We start from the raw sequence: 25,753 nt of genomic DNA, 5'->3' as shown, positions 1-25,753 counted from the left end.
GTTCCTTGCTTGTACTCCAGTTCACCCAATTCACTGATCTTGATATTCGGGTGCAAGCAGCTTCAGCGATGGATGCGAGGTTTAGGTTGCTGCAGCGAGCTAGGTTGGTTGCCTTTCTGGATGCCCCAAGGCTGCCCCGCTTTGGTTATAGGGATCCGGACTTGGGTGCGTTAGTCATCTCGACTTTGGTTTTGTCCGCGCCCCCTTGTCCTTTCCCTTCTGTTGTTCATCCTGCTCTCACCCTCCCCCCCCCATCCCCCCACCCACTCCCTGTTGCCATCTCCCACACATCTAAGGGTTAAGGAGTCAGGGCAGGGTTTAGATTGTGGTGAGACTTGTGCAATTTCGGGGGCTGCCCCTTCCGGTTCGGCGGCAGAGGCATTCGAGCTGGTTCCTCCTGCCGGGGATTTTGGATCAGACCAGCGAACTCCTCTTCTTCCCCTGCTTTTACGGTGGACTCTGCCTTTTCTCCAGAGGCAGAGGGGTTTGGGGAACGGCCCTGCCCCAGGTCCTGACATGGAGGATCCCGTGCCTGGGGAGGAGTTGACTTTGGAGAGGGCTTGGGCCCCATTTGACCCTGCTTGGGTGTTGGTGCCCCTTGATGCAGGGCTTGTTGTTGCAATGGTATGGGTTTTCTTATCCCCCTCCCTAGTATCCCTGATTCATTTTATTCGGTACCGGGTTCCCTTGGGTTCCTCGGTTCCCTCTTTCCAGAGGTTTTCGGCTTCCCGCATCCCACCCAAGGAGGTTCGGGAGGCTATTGTGTCATACCTCCTGTGAGATCAGGATTTCGCCTTGATAATGGATCCTTCTTCATTTGAGTTTGGTTCCTCTTTTTTCCTTACTGGGTGTGTTACGAGGTGTCGAAGTCTTCCTGTTTGGCAGACTGCTCTTTCTTTTCGTTGGGGGCAAGTTTGAGTGCCTCAATGCCTGCTTGTTTGCCCCTGTTCTTTCTCGATTGTGGGCCAGGTACAGCAGCATGTGCAGGTTCCTGCTCTTTCAGCGTCCTTGGTGTCTGAGGACTTGCGCCCCTTGGGCATTTGGCTTTGGTCTTGGGCTTTTCCCTGCTTGAGCTGTCTTCGGATTGGCTCAAGGAGGATGTGGAGGCACTGGGTTCCGGGCCTGCGTCCAGTATGCTTGCCTCAGCGGCTCGGGCGTCGGCTGCCTTGTTGAAATTGTTTGCACTGATTCTGAAGGAAGCGGTGTCTCTGGTCTTTGCTTCTCACCTTGCATCCCGACAGGCTGTGTTCGCTCACTCTTTGGAATCTACTTGGGCCCTGGCACTTAGATTTTCGTCCCCTTTTTGCCTGTTGCTGTTTGCAAAGTGCAGTTGTGCAGTATCTGCAGGCGGCTTCGTCTAGTTGCCGGCCTGTGTCGGACTTGTTGTTTCTCCAGGAGGGGTCGCTGGGGTCCTGCCTGAAGGGTCATGCCAAAGTTTAGAGTTTCTTTGGTCGTGGTGGGCCAGTGGTGCCAGATTCGGGACTGGCCCCTCCTTCGGAACTGAAAACATCTGGGCGGCGCAGTGCTTGCTCTGCGCGTCGTTTAGCTTCTCGTAAATTTAGCTTCATTTTCTTCCCATGGAAGAAAATGTAGAATAGAACCAGTGAAGAGCAGAGGTGCCATAGGCACAATCAGAGAACACTGTATAAACGTCAGAGGTCCGCGGCTATTCAACGTCCTCCCAGCAAGCATAAGAAATATTGCCGGAACAACCGTGGACATTTTCAAGAGGAAACTAGATTTATTCCTCCAAGGAGTGCTGGACCAACCGGGCTGTGGTGGGTATGTGGGCCTGCGGGCCGCTCCAAGCAACAGCCTGGTGGACCAAACTCTCACAAGTCGAGCCTGGCCTCGGGCCGGGCTTGGGGAGTAGAAGAACTCCCAGAACCCCATCAACCAGGTATCAACCAGGTATCGTAAGGGTTGTTGGCCCTTTTGCGATTTGCCCCGTTGATGAGACGGGAGGGTGGACCTCTTCATGTCGGTGTGGTCGAGGCATCTCCCGGTATATGTGGCGCCTTTACCCAACTGCAAGGCCGTCGGAGTCGATGCCTTTCAGCGAGACTGGTTGACTTAAGGTTACCTGTACCTCTTCCCCCCCCACCACCCCCCCCCCCCACCCCCCGTCCAGCTGTTGCTTTGGGTTCTGGCTTGGTTGGAGACTTACTAGGGGAGAGTACTCCTGTTGGTCCCTTGGTGGCAGGCCCAGCCTTGGTTTCAGGAGCTGCTTGCTCAGTGTCTGAACCCGGGGCTCTTCCGCGGCTCTGCCTCTTTCAGCAGATCAGTCTGGTCCAGTACATGGCTGGTTCGATCTCTTTCCCCCCCCCCCCCCCCGATCTTCGTGTCTAGTCTTTCTGATGCGAGTTTATCACCACATGTATGGTAAGCAGGTGGCTTCATTGATGTTGTTCCACATGCGTGCTTCGTCTCGGCGGCAGTATGAAGTTTCCTGGCGGTCCTTTCGTCACATTTTCTCTTTGTAGGTTGTTTTCGTTTCTGATCGGGTTGTTTTGTCCTTTCTCTCTTGGCGGTTTCAGGATCATCATCTTATGCCGAATACTGTTGTCTAGTTTCGTGTGGTGCTGGCGGAGCCACTTCTGCTTGCGTTCGGGGTGGATGTCACTTCTGCTCCATTTCGCAAGCTATCTCATGTGTTGTTTTACCTCCTGTCTGCTCAGGAGCCGCCTGAGCCGTCCTGGTTGTTGGACCAGGTGCTCTCTTTTCTCTCTTCTCCTTGGTTTGTGGTGGCCCCTTTGGCTCAGAATTGTTTTTCTAAGGCTCTTTTTCTTGTTGCATTGGCCTCTGGGGTTGGTTCGGGGAACTTCACATTCTCCTCCGGCGCAGGGTTTTCTGCTCTTTTGGTCCTGGTGGTCAGTTTGTTCATTTGCAGCCATCTAATTCTTTTTCTGGCGAAGAATAAGACTGCTGCTTTCCGGAGGGGTCCTTGGGTTGTTGATATTTTTTTTTTTTTTATTTTGAGATATATACGAGAGTTGTTACATTCTTGTACAGCCACTAGTACGCGTAGCGTTTCGGGCAGGTCCCTGGAATACGATCCCCTGCCGCGAAGAATCGTTTTTTCATCCAAGTATACATTTTACTGTTGCGTTAAACAGAGGCTACAGTTAAGGAATTGCGCCCAGTAAATCCTCCCCGGCCAGGATACGAACCCATGACATAGCGCTCGCGGAACGCCAGGCGAGTGTCTTACCACTACACCACGGAGACTGTATTGTACTTGGTTGGTTCGGCTAGGGTGCATCATGTCTTGTGTTCGGTTGCGGTTCTTCGCCATTACTTGCGTGCCACGGCCTCGGTGGCTGGGGATGCACTTTGGGTAGACCCAGTTTCCCTTCCCCGTTTTAGGGCATGGGTCTCCTAGGTCGTCCACAGGGTTATTCGGTCCAGCCAGCCTGCGATCTATCCCTATGCCCATGACATTCGTAAGTTTGCAGCTTTGGCTGCTCTTTTTGGTAACATGTCTTGGGCTGACATTCGGGCACGGTGTTTTTGACGATCGAACAGAGTCCCTGCCGCACGATACCTTATTCATGTTCCTTGCCCTGTTCGGGCTTGTATAGCCTTGGGTCTCAGGTTGCAGCCAGTTGTCTCGACTTCAAGTTTAGGAGCGAGTGGCAATCGCCTCCCTGGTAAGTCCCTCTTTTTCTTGTCTTTGGTTAAGTAGCTCTGGAGAGCCAGAAGGGCTCTCCACAGAAAGCCAGCGTTGAATGTAACGAAACACCATTTTCTGGGTGAGTCCTGGAGGCTCCCTGGCAACCCTCCCTCCCTCTGGTCGACGGGTTTTTCGTGTTTTTGACATTCAGCCTCTGAACTGGGGTTGGTTAGCCGGTGTGGGGGGCCTGGGGCTCCCCCTTCCTCCCTCCCAGGGAGGGGGAAAGCTGCACAGACAGCGGCAATGTGACATCATGCTTGTTTGCTTGTTTTCGGTTTGGGGAGTTCTGCTTGCTAGTTTGGCTTTCAGTTGCAAATTTTAACACTTTGTGCGGATCAGGACATCACCTGGAGTCCTGTTTCGCCTACCCGCTTCCGCGATGTGGACATAAAATGATGTCCCGAAAAAAATATTTGTATAAAATTCAATTTTAATCCGATTTACTTTGGGTTTGTTTCAAACTGCGCGCCATGAGGCTCTCTTTCTCACCACTATGCTGCATGGTACAATAAGTACATGAAAGGTGTGGACCACTTCGATCAAATGGTATTACCATTTTACCAGGAAAACTCACAAGTGGACCTAAAAGATAATGTTTTATTTCCTGCAAATGGCTTTGCATAATGCCTTTGTTTTGTACAAATACAACACAACTGATCAAAAAAAGCTAACATTGCTACAGTTCCACACGGTGGCAATTTGGGCCCTATTGTGCTGGGACCCGGAAGATTGGCCTCAAACAGCAACATTATCTCAACACTTGCGGCACGCTCCAGACATAAATGATGACACAGGTCCTGCCTATGCTGACGCCATGCAAACTCCTGGACCATCTGGTGTGAGGCGGCCCTTGTTCACTTCAACACCTCAAGCTGAAGCAGCAACCGAATCAGAACCCGAGATGTCTGGCACACTGCCATTTGAAGAGACAGTTTTGTCAGATGACTCTGACTCAAATGTTGAACCTCCAGCGGTTCAGTTGATTCTGAAAATCGCATGAACTACAAACTGAAACGAGTATTTTGATACCAGAATGAACACTGTATCACATAAACTGCCATAAGTAGACTCGAACCTTCATAGATTTTTTTTTTGGGTCTAGCGTGTGTCTGCATGAGTGTCCCAAATGGGTTGCAGATGGGTGACTTTAGCCGTTTATACTGGTAATGCTTTTCCCATATCATGTATTATATGCATATGTCTGTTTAGGGAATTTTATTCCGATCAATGTACAACCAAAAATAACTGTGTGCAACAAGTATAAACTTGACAAACATAACAAAAGTAAAAACATTTCGTGTGTGTTTGACGCTCACTGATATGTTCCAGCGTTGTTTTATATTTGGCGCTATTCTATCTTACGCTTTGTTGATCTTTTTTACCTACGGGCTCATAGAACATTCTATTGCGAACACATTGACACAAAAATGAATGACGTACATAGAATAATAATGTCAGGACAGTGAAATAAGTATAAACTTTCAAAGCTCCGTATCGCACACGTGTCGTCCCGTCACCGATACTGGGTAACAGTTTCACCACTTCCCACACTCTTGCGGGTGGGCCGCGACTATTATTCTCCGTTTATATTCATATCACCGTGTTGGGAATTTCATTGCGAGTCCATTGATACCAAAATTAACGCTGTAGGACAAGTGTGGAGGTGATAACAATCCCAAGAGTAAAAACATTTTGTTGCTGTTGGGCGCTCATGGCGAGTCATCTTCGTAGTTATTTATTTGGTGCTGGTATCCCTATACGTTTCGTGACTTTTTTTACTGGTGTTCTTTTAGAGAATTTTATTGCGAACACGTTGGTACCAAAATGAAATACGTAGCTCGAGAACTAAGGTCAGGAGAGTAAAAAGAGTATACACATTTTTGTTTTTACGCTTAAGCGACAAAAACGCTGCGCGCACATACTGCTTTTTTTTTTTTACCTTCGCCGGGCGCGCGAAAGTGTTAACCAGCTATAGTTTGTTTTGGAATACTTACCTTTCTGGGTGCCTAACCCAGTAGATGGCAGACATAGAATGCTTCCAACCACATAGGGAGTTTCTATAGGCCATTGCTCCGCGTGCTTCTCTGAGGGAGGCCAGTTTCTGGCTCGTGGTACCTGGTAGGCTAGAACTCCATCGAATTGACTGATGCCATGGTCTAATACATACGTATCAGCCCATTATGCTCTAGGGAATCTCCAGGACTCGCTCAGAAAATTATGTTTCATTACTTTCAACGCTTGTTTTTTGGATCTAGATAGATGTAATCAAACCAACCATCTCTTTCCTGTAAAATCTCTGTAGCTCGATCACAGAAACTATGTAAATTTGTTACACAGGATCTTCCAGATCGAAAACCATACTGTCTGTTTGATAATATATAATTTTTCTCCAGGTATTCTACCCAATTAGTTTTAATTATTTTTTCCAATATTTTGACTATTACACTTGTCAGTGATACAGGTCAATAGTTGAGGGGGTCTTTCCTGCTGCCACTTTTGTAGATTGAAACTATGTTAGCCTTTTTCCACACATCTGCTAGGACTCTTGTACATATGGATGCCTGAAAAACCAGTTGAAGTGGAATGCTTAGCTCAGGTGCACATTCTCTTAGAACCATGAAACTCCATCTGGGCCAACTGCTTTGTTCTCACTTAGCTCCTTGAGCATTTTTTTCACCTCGTCTCTAGAAACCTCTGTGTGCTCAGCATTGTTCTCTGGAATTCGTATTGTGTCTGGTTCTCTGAAGATTTCATTTTGTACAAACAAACTTTTGAACTTTTTGTTTAATGTTTCACACATTTCCTTTTTATTTTCCAAGAATATGTTTCCCTTTTCAACCTCTGAATACTGTTATTATCCTTTACCTGCAATTTGTTGTTGGTGAATCTATAGACTTGAATCTTTTTTTTTGCATTTGTTTGCTATCCCTTTCTCAAAGTTCCTCACTGCCTCTCTCCTCACTGCTGTGTAGTTGTTTCTCGCATCATTGTATCGCTGATATGTTTGGGGGTTTGGCCTCTTCCTATATTGATTCCATTTTTGTGTCTTTTGGTCTCTGGTTTTCCCACAATTTTTGTTGAACCAATCCTGTTTCCTAGTTCTGCATCTCTCTGCTTTGGTATAAATTTTGTTGTGTCTAGATCATATATTTCACAAAACCTGACTTGCATCTCATCTACTTCCTTGCCTAACAGCAAATCTTTCCAGTAAAATCCCTAAAGAAATTTCTAAGTTCCCCATAATGTCCTTTCCTGAAGTCAGGTTTTTCACCTACTTCAACCTCCTCATTTTCTTCCAGATTATTTTGCTTTACATACTTTATTCTCAAAAAGACACGGTCACTTTTACCCAAGGGTGGAAGGTACTGAATGTCAAATATCTCTTCCTCGTTCCGGGTAAATATCAAATCTAGCATGGAGGGAACGTTCCCTTCCCTCATCCTCGTAGCTTGTTTAACATGTTGATACAAGATTGTTTCTAGGAGGAGGTTTGCAAATCTACAGGTCCAAAAATCCTCTATTCTAGCTTCATATGCTTCCCAGTCTATGGATTTCAAGATGAAGTCTGTACGTTCATCTGTACAAGATGAAGTACGATTCTTCGCGGCAGGGATGATTCTTCGCGGCAGGGGATCGTATTCCAGGGACCTGCCCGAAACACTACGCATACTAGTGGCTGTACAAGAATGTAACAACTCTTGTATATATCTAAAAAAAAAAAAAAAAAAAAAAAAAAAGTCCCCCAACTATCAACAATCGTGATCTATCTTTATCTGTTCTCGCTATAATCTCTCATTATTAAATGAACAAATCCAATGAACATTTGATGCATCACATTAGTGTGATCTGTGTGTGTAATAGTGTATCTTTCATTATTGTTATAAGACCCTCTCGTATACTATCTAGCTCCTTCCTTTGTCCATGTGTTGCTTGGCGGTGGACTATATGCATTTATGATTTGTTTACCATCCTCGTGGCAGATCTCTAGTGCTATTACGTCAACTTCTCGAGGATTGGCAATCATTATTTCGTTCACCTTTAGGTGTTCTTTCACCAGCACATAAATATCAAACTATGTTAGCATTTTTCCACACATCAGCTACAACTCCTGTAAACAGGGATGCCTGAAAAATCAGTTGAAGTGGAATTCTGAGCTCAGGTGCACATTCTCTCAGAACCCATGGTGAAACTCCATCTGGACCAACTGCTTTGTTCTTAAGCTCCTTGAGCATTCTTTCCACTTCATTTCTAGACATCTCTATGTACTCTATGTTGTTCTCTGGAACAACAAAAGTGATGTAATACAGCTGCAGACACCAGACATTGTTGCACTCACGGAGACAAAGCTTGAAGATGTTATTTAAAATGAGGTCATATTCCCAAGGGGCTACATTTGTTGTCTGTACATGCTTCAGTTCACTCAAGCTACTGATCATGATATGAGGGTTATCTTGAGGTTATCTTGAGATGATTTCGGGGCTTTAGTGTCCCCGCGGCCCGGTCCTCGACCAGGCCTCCACCACCAGGAAGCAGCCCGTGACAGCTGACTAACACCCAGGTACCTATTTACTGCTAGGTAACAGGGGCATTCAGGGTGAAAGAAACTTTACCCATTTGTTTCTGCCTCGTGCGGGAATCGAACCCGCGCCACAGAATTACGAGTCCTGCGCGCTATCCACCAGGCCAGGGTGCAGGCAGCAGCTGCATTGCATGCTTGGTTTAGGTTGCTGCAACACACTAGGTTAGTTGCTTCTCCGGATGCCCCGAGACCACCCCGTTTTGTGGTTCCATCCTCACCCCCTTGTCCTTTCCTTTCTTTTTTTTTTTTTTTAAATTTTGCCCCAAGAGACGAGTTTATTGGGCAGCGCCATTCATCCTGTGAGTGGACACACCCCACCATAGCAGCATGTACAACACTCCCTAATAGGAAGAAAACCCGCTGGGTTATTCACCCTGTCACTTGTACCCAGACACAGCTGGGACTTGCTTAACCACTGCAAAGCACCTTGAGGTGCTCTGAGAGTTGTTTTACAGTATTTATTTTTTAATTAGGCTATATTTTAATGTTTTTTAATGTTTTCATTACTCTTTGTGTTTTGAAATGGAAATACGTAGTTGAGTTTGGAAACATTTTGACATTAACTTACCTGAATATTTAATATTTACAAAAACAACAAAAATATGTTCTTAACAATTCCACTAAAACATTTTTATCAAAATCAGGTGCGCAGGGCAGTGGTTAACTGTCTCAAGTGAACAGCTCCTCAAACTAGAAGATTAACACTTTCGCCCGGGCATGACGCAGCATTGCGTCATCCGTTTACTGTCGGTAATGCCGGGGATGACGCAGCATTGCGTCATCCACTTTAAATAATCGCCCAAAATCAGGTTTTTATCCGATTTTTTTGGGACTGGTTTTAAAATGCGCGCTGATGTCTTCCCATTTTCTTTGTTAAGCCTCGTAGCCCTCAGGCGGCTTGGCACACGCCGTGGGCCCATTGTTTTCGCTCCACTGTTGTGACCAATGTCGCCTCCCCTCGCATCTCAAACGTGTGAACATTTCGGCTATTTTCCGTGGCTATATTTCTTACTGCGGCTTTAGAAACTATCTACGCTTAATCCACGATGGATAGTGATCATGAACAAGGCCCTTCCAGGAAGAAAATTGCGAAAGAAAGGCTTGGAAAGGGCGGGAATTGGGAGTGTAGCTGGAAGGCGTCTGAGCGCTCACTTGCGGCTAACGCGTGGCCCGTCTTCAACTCGTCGGCGGTTGGAGCGTGACCAGGTTTTTTGTTTTATATGCTAATGTTCCTCTAGAGTATTCTATTGCGAACCCATTGAGACCAAAATGAAAGACCTAGGACGAAAATTGAGGTGACCAGAGTGAAAATAGTGAAAACATTTTATCGCGTTTGCGCGCTCCTGGGTAACTCGTTCGCACTTTCTCTGTTTGCTGCGGGTAATTAGCCGGGCTTTTGGAGTTTATATGCATTTAGTGCTGTAGAGAATTCTATTGCGAACACAATGATACAAAATTTAATCTCGTAGGACGAGAATTAAGGTGACAAAGTTGAAGAGAGTATACACTTTTCAGAATTTACGCGCACTCCCGTGACACCCTGGGTACCATATCGCACAGTTGAGGGGTGGCGCGCGGGGTGCGCGAAAGTGTTAACATCTGACAACCCATAAAATCTTACGTTATCTTACGGGTGCAAAATGGGGGAATCTTAAATTTTAAGAACAGTATCAATATTTGACAGATAATGTTTTCCTAACTCAAACAATGTGCGGTTTATTATTCTACACATATTTCTAATGTCCCTCAGGTGTTCACATTCACGTAGATAGTGGTCGAGGCGGTGTCTGTCACTCTCATCGCAGATCCGCTGATCAACTGTTGTTTCCATTCCGAATCTCCATGGATATTTACATCCATGACGGACTCTCACTATTACTGATTCTCTCCCGCGTCCTCCTCCTCTTTGTCCATAATGATTGGGATTGCCAGCTGCAACCATGTTGTACCATTGTACAAATTCACTGGTTTATGCTTCTATCCTCCTTTCCTCAGTTCTTAATTTGTAGAAGAGTCTTGGATATGAAGTATTCAATATTGTCTCCTTCAGCAGCCAGCACATTTGCTCTTTCATTTCCGCATATTCCAACATGGGTATGGATCCACAAAAACTTTAAAACTCTTCCCTGGTTGGTTAGTACCCTCACAGTTTTACTAATTTCAGTGACTATCGCAAGATTTTCTACCCGATTTTTACTTAGGCTTTGCAGTGCTGCTTTTGAATCAGTACAGATCACTGCATTATTAGTGTTTTTTTCAAGGAATCTTAATGCCATAACAATGGCAGTTAGCTCTGCTTGTGTTGAAGAGGCATAGTTCTCAATATGCGCTTTTTCTTCATTTCTGCGTTGAAAAGCATTATCCTTAATTACAGTGTATGCTGCACCAGCCCTGCCATTGACAGAATTTGATGACCCATCAGTGTAGATTTGATCTAGTTTATTTCCAGCTTCTTTATTAATTTCCTGGAGAAACGTGCCTAACTACTTCTGGTATCATGTTGGATTTTTTCGTGTCCATTTCATTGATGATAATCCTGCATGAGTCATCCTCCCAGGGAGGTAACCTCTCTACAGGCATGAGCTCACAGGCATGAGCTCACAGGCTTGCTTGCTCAAGCAGGTGAAGTTCTTCGAGGAAGCAGATTGATCTGTGATGCCATTTTTTGCTTCTCCTGTTTCCTCCTGGTAGCAGCACAGAACTCGGATTTTTCTTGGCAATATCATTGTAATAGGGATCTCTGGCTATCTTAATTGCAAGCTTAGCATTCAGTTCCTTAATTCTGCTTTTAACATTAGGGATGGACATCTTCTCTCGTAGATTAGACATTTTGGCAGTTCTTGGGACTCCAAGAGTGATTGTCATGGCTTCATTTTGAATGCTTTCGAGCCTTTTTCATATTGCTTTGGGAGTAGGTGCACAAAACTGGTGCTGCATAGTTTATGACGGAGCGCACAGGATCTGAAACATAATACAGGGTACAAAACACAAATCGAATCTACCCATAATAGGTAAACAGCATGTCAAGGATTTGGGAATAATGATGTCCAACGATCTAACGTTTAGGGAACATAACCAAGCAAATAATGCGTCGGCCAGAAAAATGATAGGATGGATTACGAGAACTTTCATATCCAGGGATCCCATCACGATGGTTGTACTCTTCAAGTCACTTGTATTGTCCCGTCTCGAGTACTGCTCAGTACTCGTTTCCCACTTCAGAGCAGGAGAGATTGTTGAAATAGAGGGAATACAGAGAACATGTACGGCACGCATAGACGCGATAAAGCACCTAAATCATTGGGATCGTCTCAAAGCTCTCCAAATGTACTCACTAGAAAGGAGACGAGAGATATACCAAATAATATACACATGGAAAATACTGGAAGGCCAAGTCCCTAATCTACACAGTAAAATAACAACGTACTGGAGTGAACGATATGGAAGAAAATGCAGAATTGAACCAGTGAAGAGTAGAGGTGCCATAGGCACAATCACAGAACACTATAAACATCAGAGGTCCGCGGCTCTTCAACGTCCTCCCAGCGATTATAAGAAATATTGCTGGAACAACCGTGGACATCTTCAAGAGAAAACTAGACTGTTTTCTAAAAGTAGTTCCGGATCAACCAGGCTGTGGTAGGTATGTGGCCCTGCGGGCCGCTCCAAGCAACAGCCTGGTGGACCAAACTCTTACAAGTCAAGCCTGGCCTCGGGCCGGGCTTGGGGAGTAGAAGAACTCCCAGAACCCCATCAAGCACATAGGCTGTGTATATCATTTTAAACACGGCAATAGAGGCTCCATATCCATTCCAGGTCATTGCTTTCAGTGCCCTGAGTCAACTTTTGCATGTTCCTATGAGCTGGTTGAGCTCCTCTTTCATCTCCTTGTTAGAACCGACAGTGATGCCAAGGTACAAATAGTGGTTAACCCAATCAAGTGTTACACCTTCCAGCTCCGAAGTGTCTGAAGGTTTTGGAGTCAGAGCAGGGTTTAGTTGGTGTTGAGACTCGGGCAGTCTCAGGGGAGTAGCCTTCCGGGGTGGCGGCGGAGACATTCGAGCCTAGTCCTCCTGCAGGAGCTTCTGGGTATGACCAGTGGACCCCCTTTGTTCCTGCTTTTTCGGCTGCTCCTGCCTTTTCCTTAGAGGCAGGGGGGTGTGGAGGATGACTCGGCCCTGGACGTTCGGGGTGAGGTTCCTGGGCAGAGGAGGGATTGATTTGGGGACTTGGGTCCCATTAGACCATGCTTGGGTTTTTGTACCCTCGGAATGGGGCTTGGTGTTACAGGGTGTGGGGTTCTCTTTTCCTCCCTCCGTGTACGAGTTGGATTTGGCGTCTATCCCTCCCTGGGTTCAGTTCCCTGCCCCGACGGTTCTTCAGTTCCGTCTTTCCGGAGGTATCCAGCTTCCCAAGTCCAGTCCCAGTGGGTGCAGGACGTCCTTGCGACTTACCTCCTGTGTGACCCAGATTTTGCTTTCGTGATGGATCCACGTTCCTTTGTGTATGGATCTTCGTGTCCTTACTGGGTTCGTTACGAAGTTCCATAAGTTGCGTCGGCCCTTTCGGAGTCGTCCTGGTTAGCAGACTGCCCTTTCTTCTCTTTGGAGGTGTGGCATGCGTTCTGTCGGTCCTGTACGCTTGAGTGGTGGAAGGCTCAGACGACGTTGCAGGTTTTGCTGGGGGGGCATATTTGAGCATCACAATGAGTACCTGTTCACCCCTGCCCTTCCGCTGGATGTTGGTGTGATTTAGCTTCATGTGCAGGTTCCCTCCCTTTCGGCTGCATTGGGTGCGAAGGACTTGCATATGCGGGGCCTGCTGGCTCCGGCCCTGCGGTTCTTCTCCCTCCTTGAGCTGTCTTCAGACTAGCTTGCGGTGGATGAGAAGTTTGGGGCCACCTCTGGGGTCTGGTGCATTGCCTTCGGCGGCGCGTGCATCATCTGCGTTGTTGAAGCTGTTCGCGTTGCTCCTGCGGGATGCGGTTTCGCGTTTTTTTGCTTCTGAGCTCACGTGTCGGCAGGCGGTGCTCGCTTCTTCCTTGGAATCCTCTTGGCCCCTAGCTCTTAGATTGTCTTCGCCCTTTTATCCATTGCTGTTTGCAGAGTCTGCGGTGATGCAGTATCTGCAGGTGGCTATGGCTAGTTGCCGTCCTATGTCAGAAATGTTCGTCTTCCGGGGGACCGTCCCAGCGGGGTCGTGCCAGGGCTTGGGGTTCTTTCTCTCGTGGTAGGCCAGTGGTGTCAGGTTTGGCATCGGCTCAGCCTTCAGTGCTATCTGTTTCTGTTCGGCGTGGGCGATCGCTCTTTGCACAGTTTGGTTGCTCGTAAGTTGTGTCGGCCCTTTCGAGGTTCGTCCCGTTGACGGGGTGGTGGGGGGGAGGCTCGCACTGTTTGCTCGCTCCTGGTCCCACGATTTGTGGGCCTTTCGGGTCGTTTCGTGCTGCCTGTAGTGGCGTTGAGTGGTTCCTCCTTCTTTGGGGGTTCGGGGTTTGGGGCTGGCAGGGCAGGCCTCTTCACCTGCTGGGTTCATTTGGGTGTGGTCGAAATGTCCTTGTTCCTTAGGTGGATCTCCCACCTTTTTCCAGTCCCAAAACGGGACTGTGCGGACCTCCGGTTCATTCTTGACTTGTCCTTATTATTCCTGACATTAAAAACAGCAGGGATAGCACCGCTCCATAAAGGAGGAAGGAAATAAGGCAGAGGCAAAAAATTACAGACCAATAGCACTAACATCGCACATCATAAAAATCTTTGAGAGAGTGCTAAGAAGTAAGATCACAAAATACATGGAATCACAGCATCTCCATAACCCTGGACAACATGGTTTCAGAACAGGGCGCTCTTGCCTATCACAGTTACTGGACCACTATGACATAGCACTAGATGCCATGGAAGACGAACAAAACGCTGATGTAATTTACACAGATTTTGCAAAAGCCTTTTGACAAATGTGACCATGGTGTTATTGCACATAAAATGCATTCAAAAGGAATTACCGGAAAAATAGGCAGATGGATCTACAATTTCCTGACTAATAGAACCTAATGTGTAATAGTCAACAAAATAAAATCCAGCCCATCAACCGTAAAGAGCTCAGTCCTGCAGGGTACTGTGCTTGCTCCAGTACTTTTTCTCATCCTCATATCGGACATAGACAAGGACACAACCTATAGTACTGTATCATCCTTTGCAGATGACACTAGGACTTTTATGAGAGTAGACAACATAGAGGACACGGCAAACCTCCAATCAGATGTAAATCAGGTCTTTCTATGGGCTACAGAAAATAGCATGGTGTTTAACGTAGATAAGTTTCAGCTCATGCGCTACGGAAAAAATGAAAATATAAAAATGGAAACCACGTACAAAACTCGGTCAAATCATAACATAGAACCGAAAGGCAATGTAAAGGATTTGGGTGTACTGATGTCGGAAGACCTTACATTTAAAGAACGCAATAAAGTAGCCGTCACAACTGCAAGAAAAATGACAGGTTGGATAACAAGAACTTTTCACACTTGAGATGCTATACCGATGGTGATACTCTTCAAGACGCTAGTGCTCTCTTAGAGTGGAGTACTGCTGCACAATGACAGCCCCCTTTCAAAGCTGGAGAAATTGCTGACCTTGAGAGTGTGCAGAGATCATTTACTAGAATCCACTCAGTAAAACATCTCGACTATTGGGATCGACTAAAGAGCCTAAACCTGTATTCTCTTGAGCGCAGGCGGGAGAGATACATAATAATTTACACATGGAAAATAGTAGAGGGGCTGGTCTCAAACCTGCACACAGAAATACGTATTGCACGGTCTAAGGGTTAAAGAACTTGGGAATGGCATGATATAGGAGACTTTTGTGCCCTGCTATTTCCAAAAAACATGCAAAAACATGGACGTATCGTCATCAAAGGCAATGATGAACGTTTGCAAACCAGAAGAACTCTGCCTACGCGATGGAAGAAGTGCAGGGGGTCACTTCAGTCCTATTTCCTTTGGAACTGGACTCTTCATGTAGCTTCATGTAGCTTGGCTTGGCTTCTCAAGGTTTGGTTGTCTGCATGGTTCATGGGTGGAATGTGTCCAACATTCTTGCAGACTGGTTATCTCACTTCTATCCCATTTCCATGGAGTGGACCTTCAACAGTGCATCCCTCCATTGACTTTGTGAAAAGTTTTGTCACTCTAAGGCGGACCTCTTTGCTTTGACATGGAACCAGCATATCCGTTCATACATGTCTCCGTACCCTTATTGCAAGGCTCTCGCTGTAATTGTCTTCCTGCTGGACTGACTGATGTAGGGATTCATTTACCTCTTTCCCATGATTCAGTTGTTGCTCCAAGAGTTGTCCAGACTGGAGTCATTCTTGGGAAGAGTGATACAGTATTTCTGGTTCCTAGGTGGCTGGCTCAACCTTAGTTCTAACTCTTCTGGGGATTTTTTTTGTGGATCTTTCAGCAGATTGGCCCAGTGGTATACCTTTCTGGTTGGCTTACTCCTTTGTTCTACATATCATGATTTTTTGATGCGTGTTTATCACCATTTGTATAGTAAGCAGGTGGCTGGTTTGTTGGTGTCCCACCTGTCTTTCTCTTTGTGGTGATAATGCTCTTTTCACCTCTTACTGTTGCTTTGCCATTTTCTGTTTCTGTTTCGGTTATCCTGTGTTTCTTGTGATTGGTTTTAGATCGGCATGTTATACCTAGTACTTTTGTCTCTTATTGTTCAGCATTGGCCGAGCAACTTTTGCTTGTATTCAGTGTTGATACTACTTTGGTAACATTCCAGAAGTTGTTTTGTTTATTCTTTTACCTCTGGCCAGCTTGTGCTCCTATGAGCCATCTTAGTCTCTTGATAGTCTTAGTGGTTCTTTCTTCTCCTCAGTTCATGCTTATCCCCCTTAGGCCAAGAATACTTTTCTCAAGGCTGTCTTTTTGAGCCTCCAGCTACAGGGATTTGTAAAGTATTTGTAAGAAAATGAGTACCTATCTAGGCAGATCCACCAAGAAATCTGAAGCCTCATTTACACCTGGTATGTCCAGCTTATCAACTTCCCCTCTACAGTCACACCCAACCCCCTTACCATAGCATTTATATCCCCATCACAATAATTCTTACTCTAGAGCATGGCTTACAATTTTTGTGCATACACAAATAGAAATGTGAGCTGCTGAAATGTAATTACTATATTAGTATTAGTCCATTATCACCAACTATGTTTCCCATACATTATAAGAGGTATTTATCTCTTATGTGGGTTAGGGACCTTCAAGATGTGAAAAAGAGATCTTGCAAAATGGGTATCCATTTAAACTGATACATACTGAAATAATTACTGTTCAGTACTGGTGTACTAGAGGCAAAAAATGCAATGCTTTAAAAAACTGTTATGTCTGGCAGTGCTGACTGGCTAACATTATGCACACTTTAATTCCTCAAAAGTGTAATAATTAATTGCATCCAAACAATTCAATATTTTTGGAATTAGGGATAATTGCTCTATTAACTGTCAATCAAAATTAGAACTGCAGTACAGTACTGGTATAGTATATGTATATACAGTACAGTATTTTAACTTTTTAAAATTTCTCGCATAAGAAATGGGTGCTGGGTTATGAAACCTTCCTTAATGAAAGGTTAAGGGATGTTTGGTATTAGTGACACTGACAGGGTCTGTACACTCCTTATTATAAATCTGTCAGATGCAAGGTTTATTTTACATTTGATCATTACTTAATTTCTCCTTCAACAGCTGGTGGCGTGGGAAAGAGTGCACTCACCATTCAGCTTATTCAAAATCAGTGAGTATTTTAGTTCTGGTATTATTCAAGAACCCTTTTATTGTTTTTTTGTCAACTTGCTTACAGTAAACATTTTATTATGTTCAACCACCGTGCTGCGTGGCCTTATGACATTCCCACTGTGTGCCGAAAATAAATTCTCTGCAAAAAATTATTTTATCTTGTTAAAATAAAGTCTGATCACAGGAAACTAAACAAAAATAAAATATTGTATGTGACATACTTTATCCGTGATGGAGCTGGGAAGTTGAGCAAATTATGGGCGCTGAGCGATGGAGCGCTCGGGGTCACTTGACCCTGCCACCCCGTGGGGGCGGCAGTTGCCACGAATATAATTTTTCACAATTATTTTTTTGGTTTTCATTCGTTTCTTCTCTTTTTTTATCGTAATAATATTCAAAAGTGTGTAATTTTTGGAATTGATATACAGTACAGTAGTTCAATTTGTAGAACATTGCTATGCTCATAATTATGGGGCTCATATAATGACCTGTATAATATATTCTTTGATCAATCAAATAGTGTTTTTACTGTTATTACACTATATACAAGGGTACCTTGGTTTAAGAGTTAAATCCGTTCCTGGAGATGGCTCCTAATCCGAAAACTTGTAAACCGAAGCTAATTTCCCCATAAGAAATAATGGGAAATGAATTAATCCATTCCTGACTACCCAAAAACCTCACTTCAAACTAAATTTTCTGTGGGGAGCCCCTACGGCTCCCTGGAGCTTATCGGGCTAATGTGTGTTATGTTAGACCGGGACATTAGCTAAGGAGTTCAGACCTACCAGGGACCAGCGCCAGAACCTGGCCCCTTCAGAGAGGTTTCAGGGAGCAATGGCCCTGGAAAACCCCATATGGTTGGGGGTTTTCCTTATCTGCCATCGACCGGGGTTAGGCACCCAGAAAGGTAGGCGTAACAAAACAAACCCCACATGGTAAGACACTACAACAAAAACCGAACAGAGAGGTAGAAAACTCCCTACAATCCCAAGGAAACAAGCAAACAAGCAAACATCACACTTTACTGCCGCGCCGATCGTCCGCGCAGCCCTCCCCACCCCGGGAGGGGGAGGGGGGAGCCCCGGACCTACCGCGCCGGCTGCCAAGCTCCAGTTCGTTCGCTAATGTCAACCGGGATTGACGCTTCTCTGGCCTCAGTTTCCTAGGCGGTGTTTGCCTTGTGTGGCGTTCACTGCCGTGTGTTGTGGTGTGCGGTGGCCAGGAGTACTTCATCAGTGCCGGGGCTGCATGTGCTTAGTGGCTGACTTCCCTAAGCGCCCTGTGAGTACTGCCCTTGCGTTACAGGGTTATCTTCCCTGGGGCGTTCGGGAACCATTCCCGTAGAGGTTCTTGCTGCTCGGCATTTGCCTCGCCCTTGGGGCCAGCTGGGGCTTGGGGCCCTTGTTTGGCCCTGGGTAGGGATTGGTATTGTGCTGGTTAGGGCGTCAAGGTGTTGCGCAGCCTGCCACCTAAGCGGCGGCCGGTTTCTGTTGCCTCTGGAGACGGTGTACTTTTGCGGGGTTTTTCTTTTGTTTTTCTTTTTCTTGCCTGGTGGGGGTCTGCCTAAGGTGGTTATAGTTCCACTGGTAGTGTTTGGCGGCCCTCTGCTAGGCCCCCGTGCTTGTACACGTCTCGGGGGTTTTCAGTGCTATAATCTACCCTCTTGTTATGTTTGGGTTTCTTAACCGGTTAGCAACACCTTGCCCGGGCTTCCCGTAGTTGTTACCCTACGGGCCCTGGAAACCCCTGTCTGGGCTCGGGGGACCATTGAATGTGTCTTCCGGGTTCCAACCCGTCTTGTACGGGATCGTTGGTTGCTGTTCCCTTGTCTCCGGGTGACAGTCGCCATTTTTACCTCCGTCATGCTGCCTGTTGGGTCACTGACACCTTGACCCGGAGTCTTGCGAGTGATTCTCTGCTTGTTCTCCAGTACTCTCCTGATGTTATTACTGTTCAGAGTACAGGCGGCATCCGTGTTGCAAGCTAGGTTAGGTTGCTGCAACATGCTAGGTTGGTTTCCCACTCGAATGCCCCGTGGCCGCCCCGTTTGGTTAGGTGCTGCTCGCCCCTTTCTCTCCATGTTCCCGGCTCCGGACCGTCTGCGTGTTTCTGGGTCGGGGCGGGGTTCAGTTGCGGCAGAGACTCGGGCGGTTTTCGGGGGATGCCCCGTTCGGGTTGGGGACGGAGGTTTGAGCCTGTGCCTCCTGCCAAGGCTTCTGGGTCTTACCAGCGGCCCTTTCTTGTTGCCTTCCCCATGGGCTCTTGCTTTTCTTTCAGGGCGGAGGGCTTGGAGGACGGCTCTGCCCCGGGGCCTCTGTTGTTGGTTCCCGGGGCTGTGGGGGATGCCTACTAGCAGTTCTGGGGCGGTTTTGCCCCTTCAGGGGTTTTTCTGCTGTTGGGCGTCGTTTTTCGCCCTTCCAGTCTGCTAGCTTCCCACATTTGCTGGCGTGTTTTTGTGTATTAAGCGTCAGTCACAGCCCCTGCTGGCGGCCATTTTCGTCTGCCGGTTTCCCGGCGTGGCCACCAGGGCGGCGTTGCCGTTTGTTTACATGCGTCTGGGTGTGCGAGCGAGCGTCTCTGGTGAGTTTTCAAAAAATTTGCAGGGTTTTTGTTCTCCTGTTGTCGTTTCTTTGTTTTTCTGGTGTTTTCTTGCCGTTGCCTGTTCCTCTGGGAACGTTTGGGTGTTGATTTTGGGTCTGAGCCTCTGGGTTTAGGCTCAGTGCCCCTGGCTGGTATGCTTGCTCCCACACCTTGCCCCTCGGTTTTCGGTCTGTTGGGACCGTTTTCCCAGGGCGTTCTGCTGGGGTCTGTGCTTTGCCTTTTAGTGGTGTTCTCCGCCGGCAAATGTGGTGGTTTGGGCTCCCCCTGGTTCGATTCTGGGTTCCTTTGGGTTCCTTGGTTTCGTTCTGGAGGCTTCTTCCTCTTGGGCCCCCTTTTGTGGGTTCAGGGGACTTTGTTTCCTCGTGTGACCCGGTTCTGCCTTTTGGGGTTCCGGGGTCTTCCTGGCTTGCAGACTGAGCTTTTTGGGTCTTGGCACATGTTGTGGTTGTGCTGGGACTTTGTGGTTTTGCTGTCGAGGTGGGCCTTTTGATGCAGTTTTGTGCCTTCTTTGCCTGGCCGGCGTAGTGCTCTTTGCCACTAGTCGGCGGCTTGTGCTTTTACAATATATGTCCTCACCTAGTTGTGCTTGTGGGGGTTGAGCTCTGGCTCCTTGGTCCTGCCTCTCAACCGTCCGTCAACAGGTGTATCGGTTCCTGTGCCTCTTGGGCTGTCATGTCTACATGTGACATTGTATGGGGGTCAGCCTCGTTACTTGTGTGAGGAGTCGCCACATTACTTCTTAGTGCTTTCCCGTTCCCATTCTGACACTCAAAAAAAAAAAAAAAAAAAAAAAAAAAAAAAAAAAAAAACTAATTCTATCTGTGGCTCTTTTGGGTACTCAGTTTCCACCTGTGTCCCCTAGTGCGTGTGCCCCTTGTGTTACATATCCTGTCCTTCTCAACCCTGTCGATTCCCTTGGGTATCTTGTATGTGGTGATCAGGTCTCCCCTCACTTCCTCTTCCAGCGAAGTGTGGTTTCATTCCCGTAGTCTCTCCTCATGACTTCGGTAGTGTACTTTTCTTTCTGAAGGGGTTCTGTTCCCTTCTCTGTTGACTGGGCGCTGGGGGAGCAGCTTGCTCTGTTGCCTCTCGCTTGGTCCCGCTGTTGGTGGGCGCTTTGGGTTGTCTTCCGGTCTCTGCTGGCGTCGGAGGACGGCTTCTCCCCTTGGGGGGGGTTCAGAGCTGGCGGGGTGGGCTTCTTCCCTGCGCTTCGTCATTTCCTCTTCGTGGGTGCGTGGGGCGTGGTCGTTCCGCCCCATCCTTCTGGGCTTCCCGTCTGCTCTTTGCAGTCATGAGCTTTTCCAGTCTGCAGTTCTTCTGGACTACTTCCGTCTGCGCCCTGGATCCTCTGCCCTGCTCGGAGGACTGTTGTCTCCTGTTCGGATTCTGTTAGGGCCGGGTGCATGGTTGGTGGACCTGGACCTCCAGGTCACTTCTTGGCACATTCCTCTCCAGTTTTTCTGGGGCTAGCACGGTTGGTAATTACCTATGTGTACTTACCTAAGTGTAGTTACAGGATGAGAGCTACTCTCGTGGTGTCCCGTCTTCCCAGCACTCTGTCATATAATGCTTTGATTATAATTGTCATATTGTCATATAATGATTGTCATATGTCATAATATGTCTTCATATGATTGTCATACAATGCTTTGGTGGTGGGGCTTCAGGTTTGCTGTTTTTATTGCATTCCCTATTTTGTGAAGGGCACTTTGTATACTCTTTGCATCTTTACCGGATCTTAGTGCCCTGTCTGCGTCTGAGATTCGGTGTCTGGCCTACCTCGACGACTGGCTGGAGTGGGCTCCCAGTCAGTCCGCTTGTCTGCTCGCCAGGGGATGGTTCTTTCCAGATCGCTGGGTTTGGTTTCCTGGTGATCTGGAGGTTTTACCTTCTGTTCCGTCCCGGGTTCGGACCTGGGCCTTGTTTCAGGCTCTTGGGCCCCTCATTGTCTTCCCTCCAGAAGTGTTACTGTGGCTGTGGTCCCGCCTTTGGCTGTTCAGGAGGGGGTCCCGGGTTGCTCAGCGGTTGCTTGGGCGGTTGTGCGGGAGTTTGCACTTCGGCGTGCTTGTCTGCCCGCAGAGTCGGGTTTGGCTCCGGCGTCGGTTGGTTCCTACGGAGACTCCACTTCCGCCTCTTGCATTCCTTGGGTTCCTCTGGGGATCTGGTGTTGGTGCTGCGTCACCAGCTTCCTCTTTGGGGTTTTCGGGGTTCCGTGCCTTGGCGGCTCCCCGAGCCTTCGCTCGATGTGTTCACGGACGGGTCGTCTCTCGGCTGGGGCTTTGTGACCTGTGCTCACCAGGTCGGCCGAGGTTGATGGAGTCTGTCTGTCCGTCGGGCTCACAGCCCGGTTCAGGTGTTCATGGCTGTCTGGTTTGCGCTTCGGAGGGTTTAGGTCACTAGGTACTCTACCGTTCAGCTCTGTTTGGACTGTTCTCTGGTGGTTCTTGCCGGAACCACAGGGGGTTTGGTTAACCGTGTGGCTCGTGTCCGGGGTGTGTCCTGCGTCCTGGTGGACAGCTGTCTCGGTTCATTCCTCTTCGTGGGTTGGCCAGTCGTCGCCGATTCGTTTTGTTGGCTCTGTTGGGCTTATGGACTCCTGGCCATGGACGTCTTCGGGTCGGCGTGGTCTAGGCGTCGCCCGTTTTGTGGCGCCCTTCCCACCTGCGAGGACTTCACGGTGGAGGCTTTCGGCAGGCCTGGTCGAGGTGGGGGGTACCTGTACCTCTTCTCCCGGTCCAGCTGTTGCTTCGGGTTCTGGCTCAGTTGCAGCCCATTCCCACGAGAACAGTCCTTATGGTTCCACTGTGGCCGGCCCGGCCTTCTTTTCAGACGCTGCTTGATAGGTGTCCGTACCCGGGGCGTTTTTCCTGAGGCTTCGCCTCTTTCGGCAGGCCGAATCGGTCCTGTCCGTGACTGGTTCGGCCTTCTCTTTGGCTCTTCGCGTCTGGTATTTTGACGCAGGTATCGCCATCTCTATGGTGTTCAGGTGGCTTTGTTGACGGTGTCCCACCTGCGAGCTTCGTCTTGGAGACTGTATGACGTTTATTACGTCTTCTCGCGTTTTGTTTCCCCTCCGGCCTGCTCATGAGTCGCCTGAGCCATCCTGGTCCTTGTTCAGGGTGCCTTCTTCTCTTCCCCTCAGTTTGTGGTAGCCCCTTCGGTTTCAGTTTCCTCCTCTTTGGTACTGGTGGTAGCTTTATTGGTGTGCAGCCTTTCTCTGTCCTGGCGACGGTCGAGACGGCTGCTTTCCGGAGGGGTTCTTGGGGTATTGGTACTTGTTTGGTTTGGCCGGGGGGTGCGTCCTGTGTTGTCCGGTTGTGCTTTTTGCTGTTGCCGGCGTACCGTGCCTGGGGATGCGCTGTGGTTGATCCGGTTCCTTCGTTCCCTGTTTTCAGGGCTCGGGTCTCCCGGGTCGTCCGCAGTGTTTTCCTTCTTATTGCGGTCTGTCTTTGCGCCCGTGCTGTTCAGACGTTTACAGCAATTGCTGCTGTGTTGGTGACGTCTCAGGCTCATTTCGGGCGCAGGGAATTGTGGGTCGCACAGGTTTTTGGCCGCCCATCCATGTGTATGTCTGTTCTTGGGCGTTCTTGTTGCCTTGGGTCGCAGGTTTGCGACCGGTTGTCTTGGCTTTGCGTTGCAGAGTTTGTGGCGGCCGCCTCCCGGGTTAGCCCTTTCTTTTCCTTCTCTTTGGGTATGAAGCTCCAGGGAGCCGTAGGGGCTCCCCACAGAAAACCAGCGTTGAATGTAATGAAACGCCATTTTCTGGGTGAGCCCCGGAGGCTCCCTGGCAACCCTCCCTCCCACCGGTCGGCGGTTTTTTCGCGTTGGTTGAGGCTTAGCTTCCGAACTGGAGCTTGGCAGCCGGCGCGGTAGGTCCGGGGCTCCCCCCTCCCCCTCCCGGGGTGGGGAGGGCTGCGCGGACGATCGGCGCGGCAGTAAAGTGTGATGTTTGCTTGTTTGCTTGTTTCCTTGGGATTGTAGGGAGTTTTCTACCTCTCTTCGGTTTTTGTTGTAGTGTCTTACCATGTGGGGTTTGTTTTGTTACGCCTACCTTTCTGGGTGCCTAACCCCGGTCGATGGCAGATAAGGAAAACCCCCAACCATATGGGGTTTTCCAGGGCCATTGCTCCCTGAAACCTCTCTGAAGGGGCCAGGTTCTGGCGCTGGTCCCTGGTAGGTCTGAACTCCTTAGCTAATGTCCCGGTCTAACATAACACACATTAGCCCGATAAGCTCCAGGGAGCCTCCGGGGCTCACCCAGAAAATGGCGTTTCATTACATTCAACGCTGGTTTTTTTACCTAATTCATCAAAATGTACACTACAAAACTATGTTCAAGTTATTACTTACCATTGCTGATGACTGCTGTTGGCGTATTGAAGATGGTGAGGAGGGGGGGAGGGGAGGAAGAGAGGTGTTACTGTTTGGAAGGGAAGTCCCCTTCCATTATAACATCAGGCAGTGAGGACCTCTCTGGTGTGCATTCTCTGGCACGTTTTGCCTGCATACCACTAGGTCCTGGTTGTGGCTCACTGCTCAACGTTCTCACAACAAAGCGGTCCATTGATGATTGTTTTCCCTTCTTCGTAAGATGTCTCTGTAGTGAGGCATCACATTGTCATTGAAAAGATTAATGCAATGGCCTACTACAGCTTTCTCTGGGTGAGTCTTTTCAATAAAAGTTTGCATCTCTTCCCACATCTGACACCACTTCTTAATGGCTGCGGAAGGGACATTCGCTGCTGCCTCATCCTCCTCCACTGGAGACACATCCTCAGCTGGGTCTTCTTGCTGTTCCTTTTGAAGGGCTTGGAGTTCTTCGGTGGTCAGTTATTCGTTGTCTTCTTCCACCAACTCCTCCACATCATCATCCAATTCCAAGCCCATTTGCCGGCCCAGAGTAATAATTTCCTCAACAATAGGTGCATCATTTACATGCTCAAACCCCTCAAAGTCTAGTTCTGTCATACATTCAGGCCACAATTTTCTCCAGCCAGAGATCAGGGTTCTTTGAGTCACTTTTTGCCAGGCTTTGTCAATGCGTTTTAAAGAACTACAAATGTTAAAATGGTGTTTCCAGAACTCTTTGAGGGTGAGATTTGTGGCTTCAGTCACTTCAAAACATTTCCGGAAAAGTGCCTTGTCATAAAGTTTCTTAAAATTCGCTATGATTTTCTGGTCCATAGGCTGAATTAGAGGAGTGGTGTTAGGAGGAAGGAACTTTACTGTGAGAAAATTAGTGTATTTGTGCAACAATTCATCTTCCAAGCCTGGAGGATGAGCAGGAGCATTGTCGGGGAGAAGCAGGGCCTTGAGTGGCAAATGTTTCTCCTGCAGACATTTTTCTATGACAGGGCACACCACTTCATTCACCCACTCCAAAAAAAAAAAAATCCTAGTCATTCATGCGTTATTATTAGCCCTCCACATCACACACATTTGGTTTTTCTGCACTTTATACTGTTTGAAAACTTTTGGATTTTCAGAATGATACACTAGCAAGGGTTTAATTTTCAAATCGTCACTCGCATTTGAACACCGCACAAGCGTAAACCTATCTTTCATAGGCTTGTGTCCGGGCAAGGATTTGTCTTCCTTGGTAATATATGTCCTCATAGGCAATCTTTTCCAAAACAGTCCTGCCTCATCACAATTAAACACCTGTTGCAGTAGGTATCCCTCAGCTTCTGCAAACTCTTTAAATTCTTCAATAAATCTTTCAGCCGCTGTTTGTCTGAGCTGGCAGCCTCCCCATGTCTCACAACACTATGAATACCACTTCTTTTTCTAAATTTCTCAAACCATCCCTTGCTTGCCTCAAAGTCTTTCGTATCTGCACTTGTTCCAGGGGTTTTCTTTACAAGGTCTTCGTGCAATACCCTGGCTTTCTCACAAATGTTGGCCTCTGAAACACTATCACCCGCAAATTCCTTGTTGTGTATTCAAATTAACCCTTTAACTGCGCAACGTGCCTGCAGGCCCAGGCTTTAGGTGTGCAACGCGCCTCCGGGTATTTGTATTTTTCACGTAACATTCAAAATTCCTGCGGCTACATGGGGTTCACATCAGCTTCCTCAGGGCTCTTGTAAACA

General features: G+C 47.7%; 1 protein-coding gene across 1 annotated transcript in view; it reads left to right on the top strand.

Annotated features, from left to right (window-relative positions):
- Positions 1 to 25,753, top strand: part of Ras85D (ras-like protein 1) — a 114,039-nt gene that overhangs the window by 9,947 nt on the left and 78,339 nt on the right. Inside the window, exon 2 of the mRNA XM_045757258.2 lies at positions 17,007 to 17,055. Within this exon, the coding sequence (XP_045613214.1) occupies positions 17,007 to 17,055 (49 nt within the window). The remainder of the gene's footprint in view (positions 1 to 17,006; positions 17,056 to 25,753) is intronic.

The sequence above is a fragment of the Procambarus clarkii genome, chromosome 67, assembly GCF_040958095.1.
Source record: "Procambarus clarkii isolate CNS0578487 chromosome 67, FALCON_Pclarkii_2.0, whole genome shotgun sequence".
NCBI classification, from domain to species: domain Eukaryota; kingdom Metazoa; phylum Arthropoda; class Malacostraca; order Decapoda; family Cambaridae; genus Procambarus; species Procambarus clarkii.
This window is presented reverse-complemented; position numbering and strand designations above follow the sequence as displayed.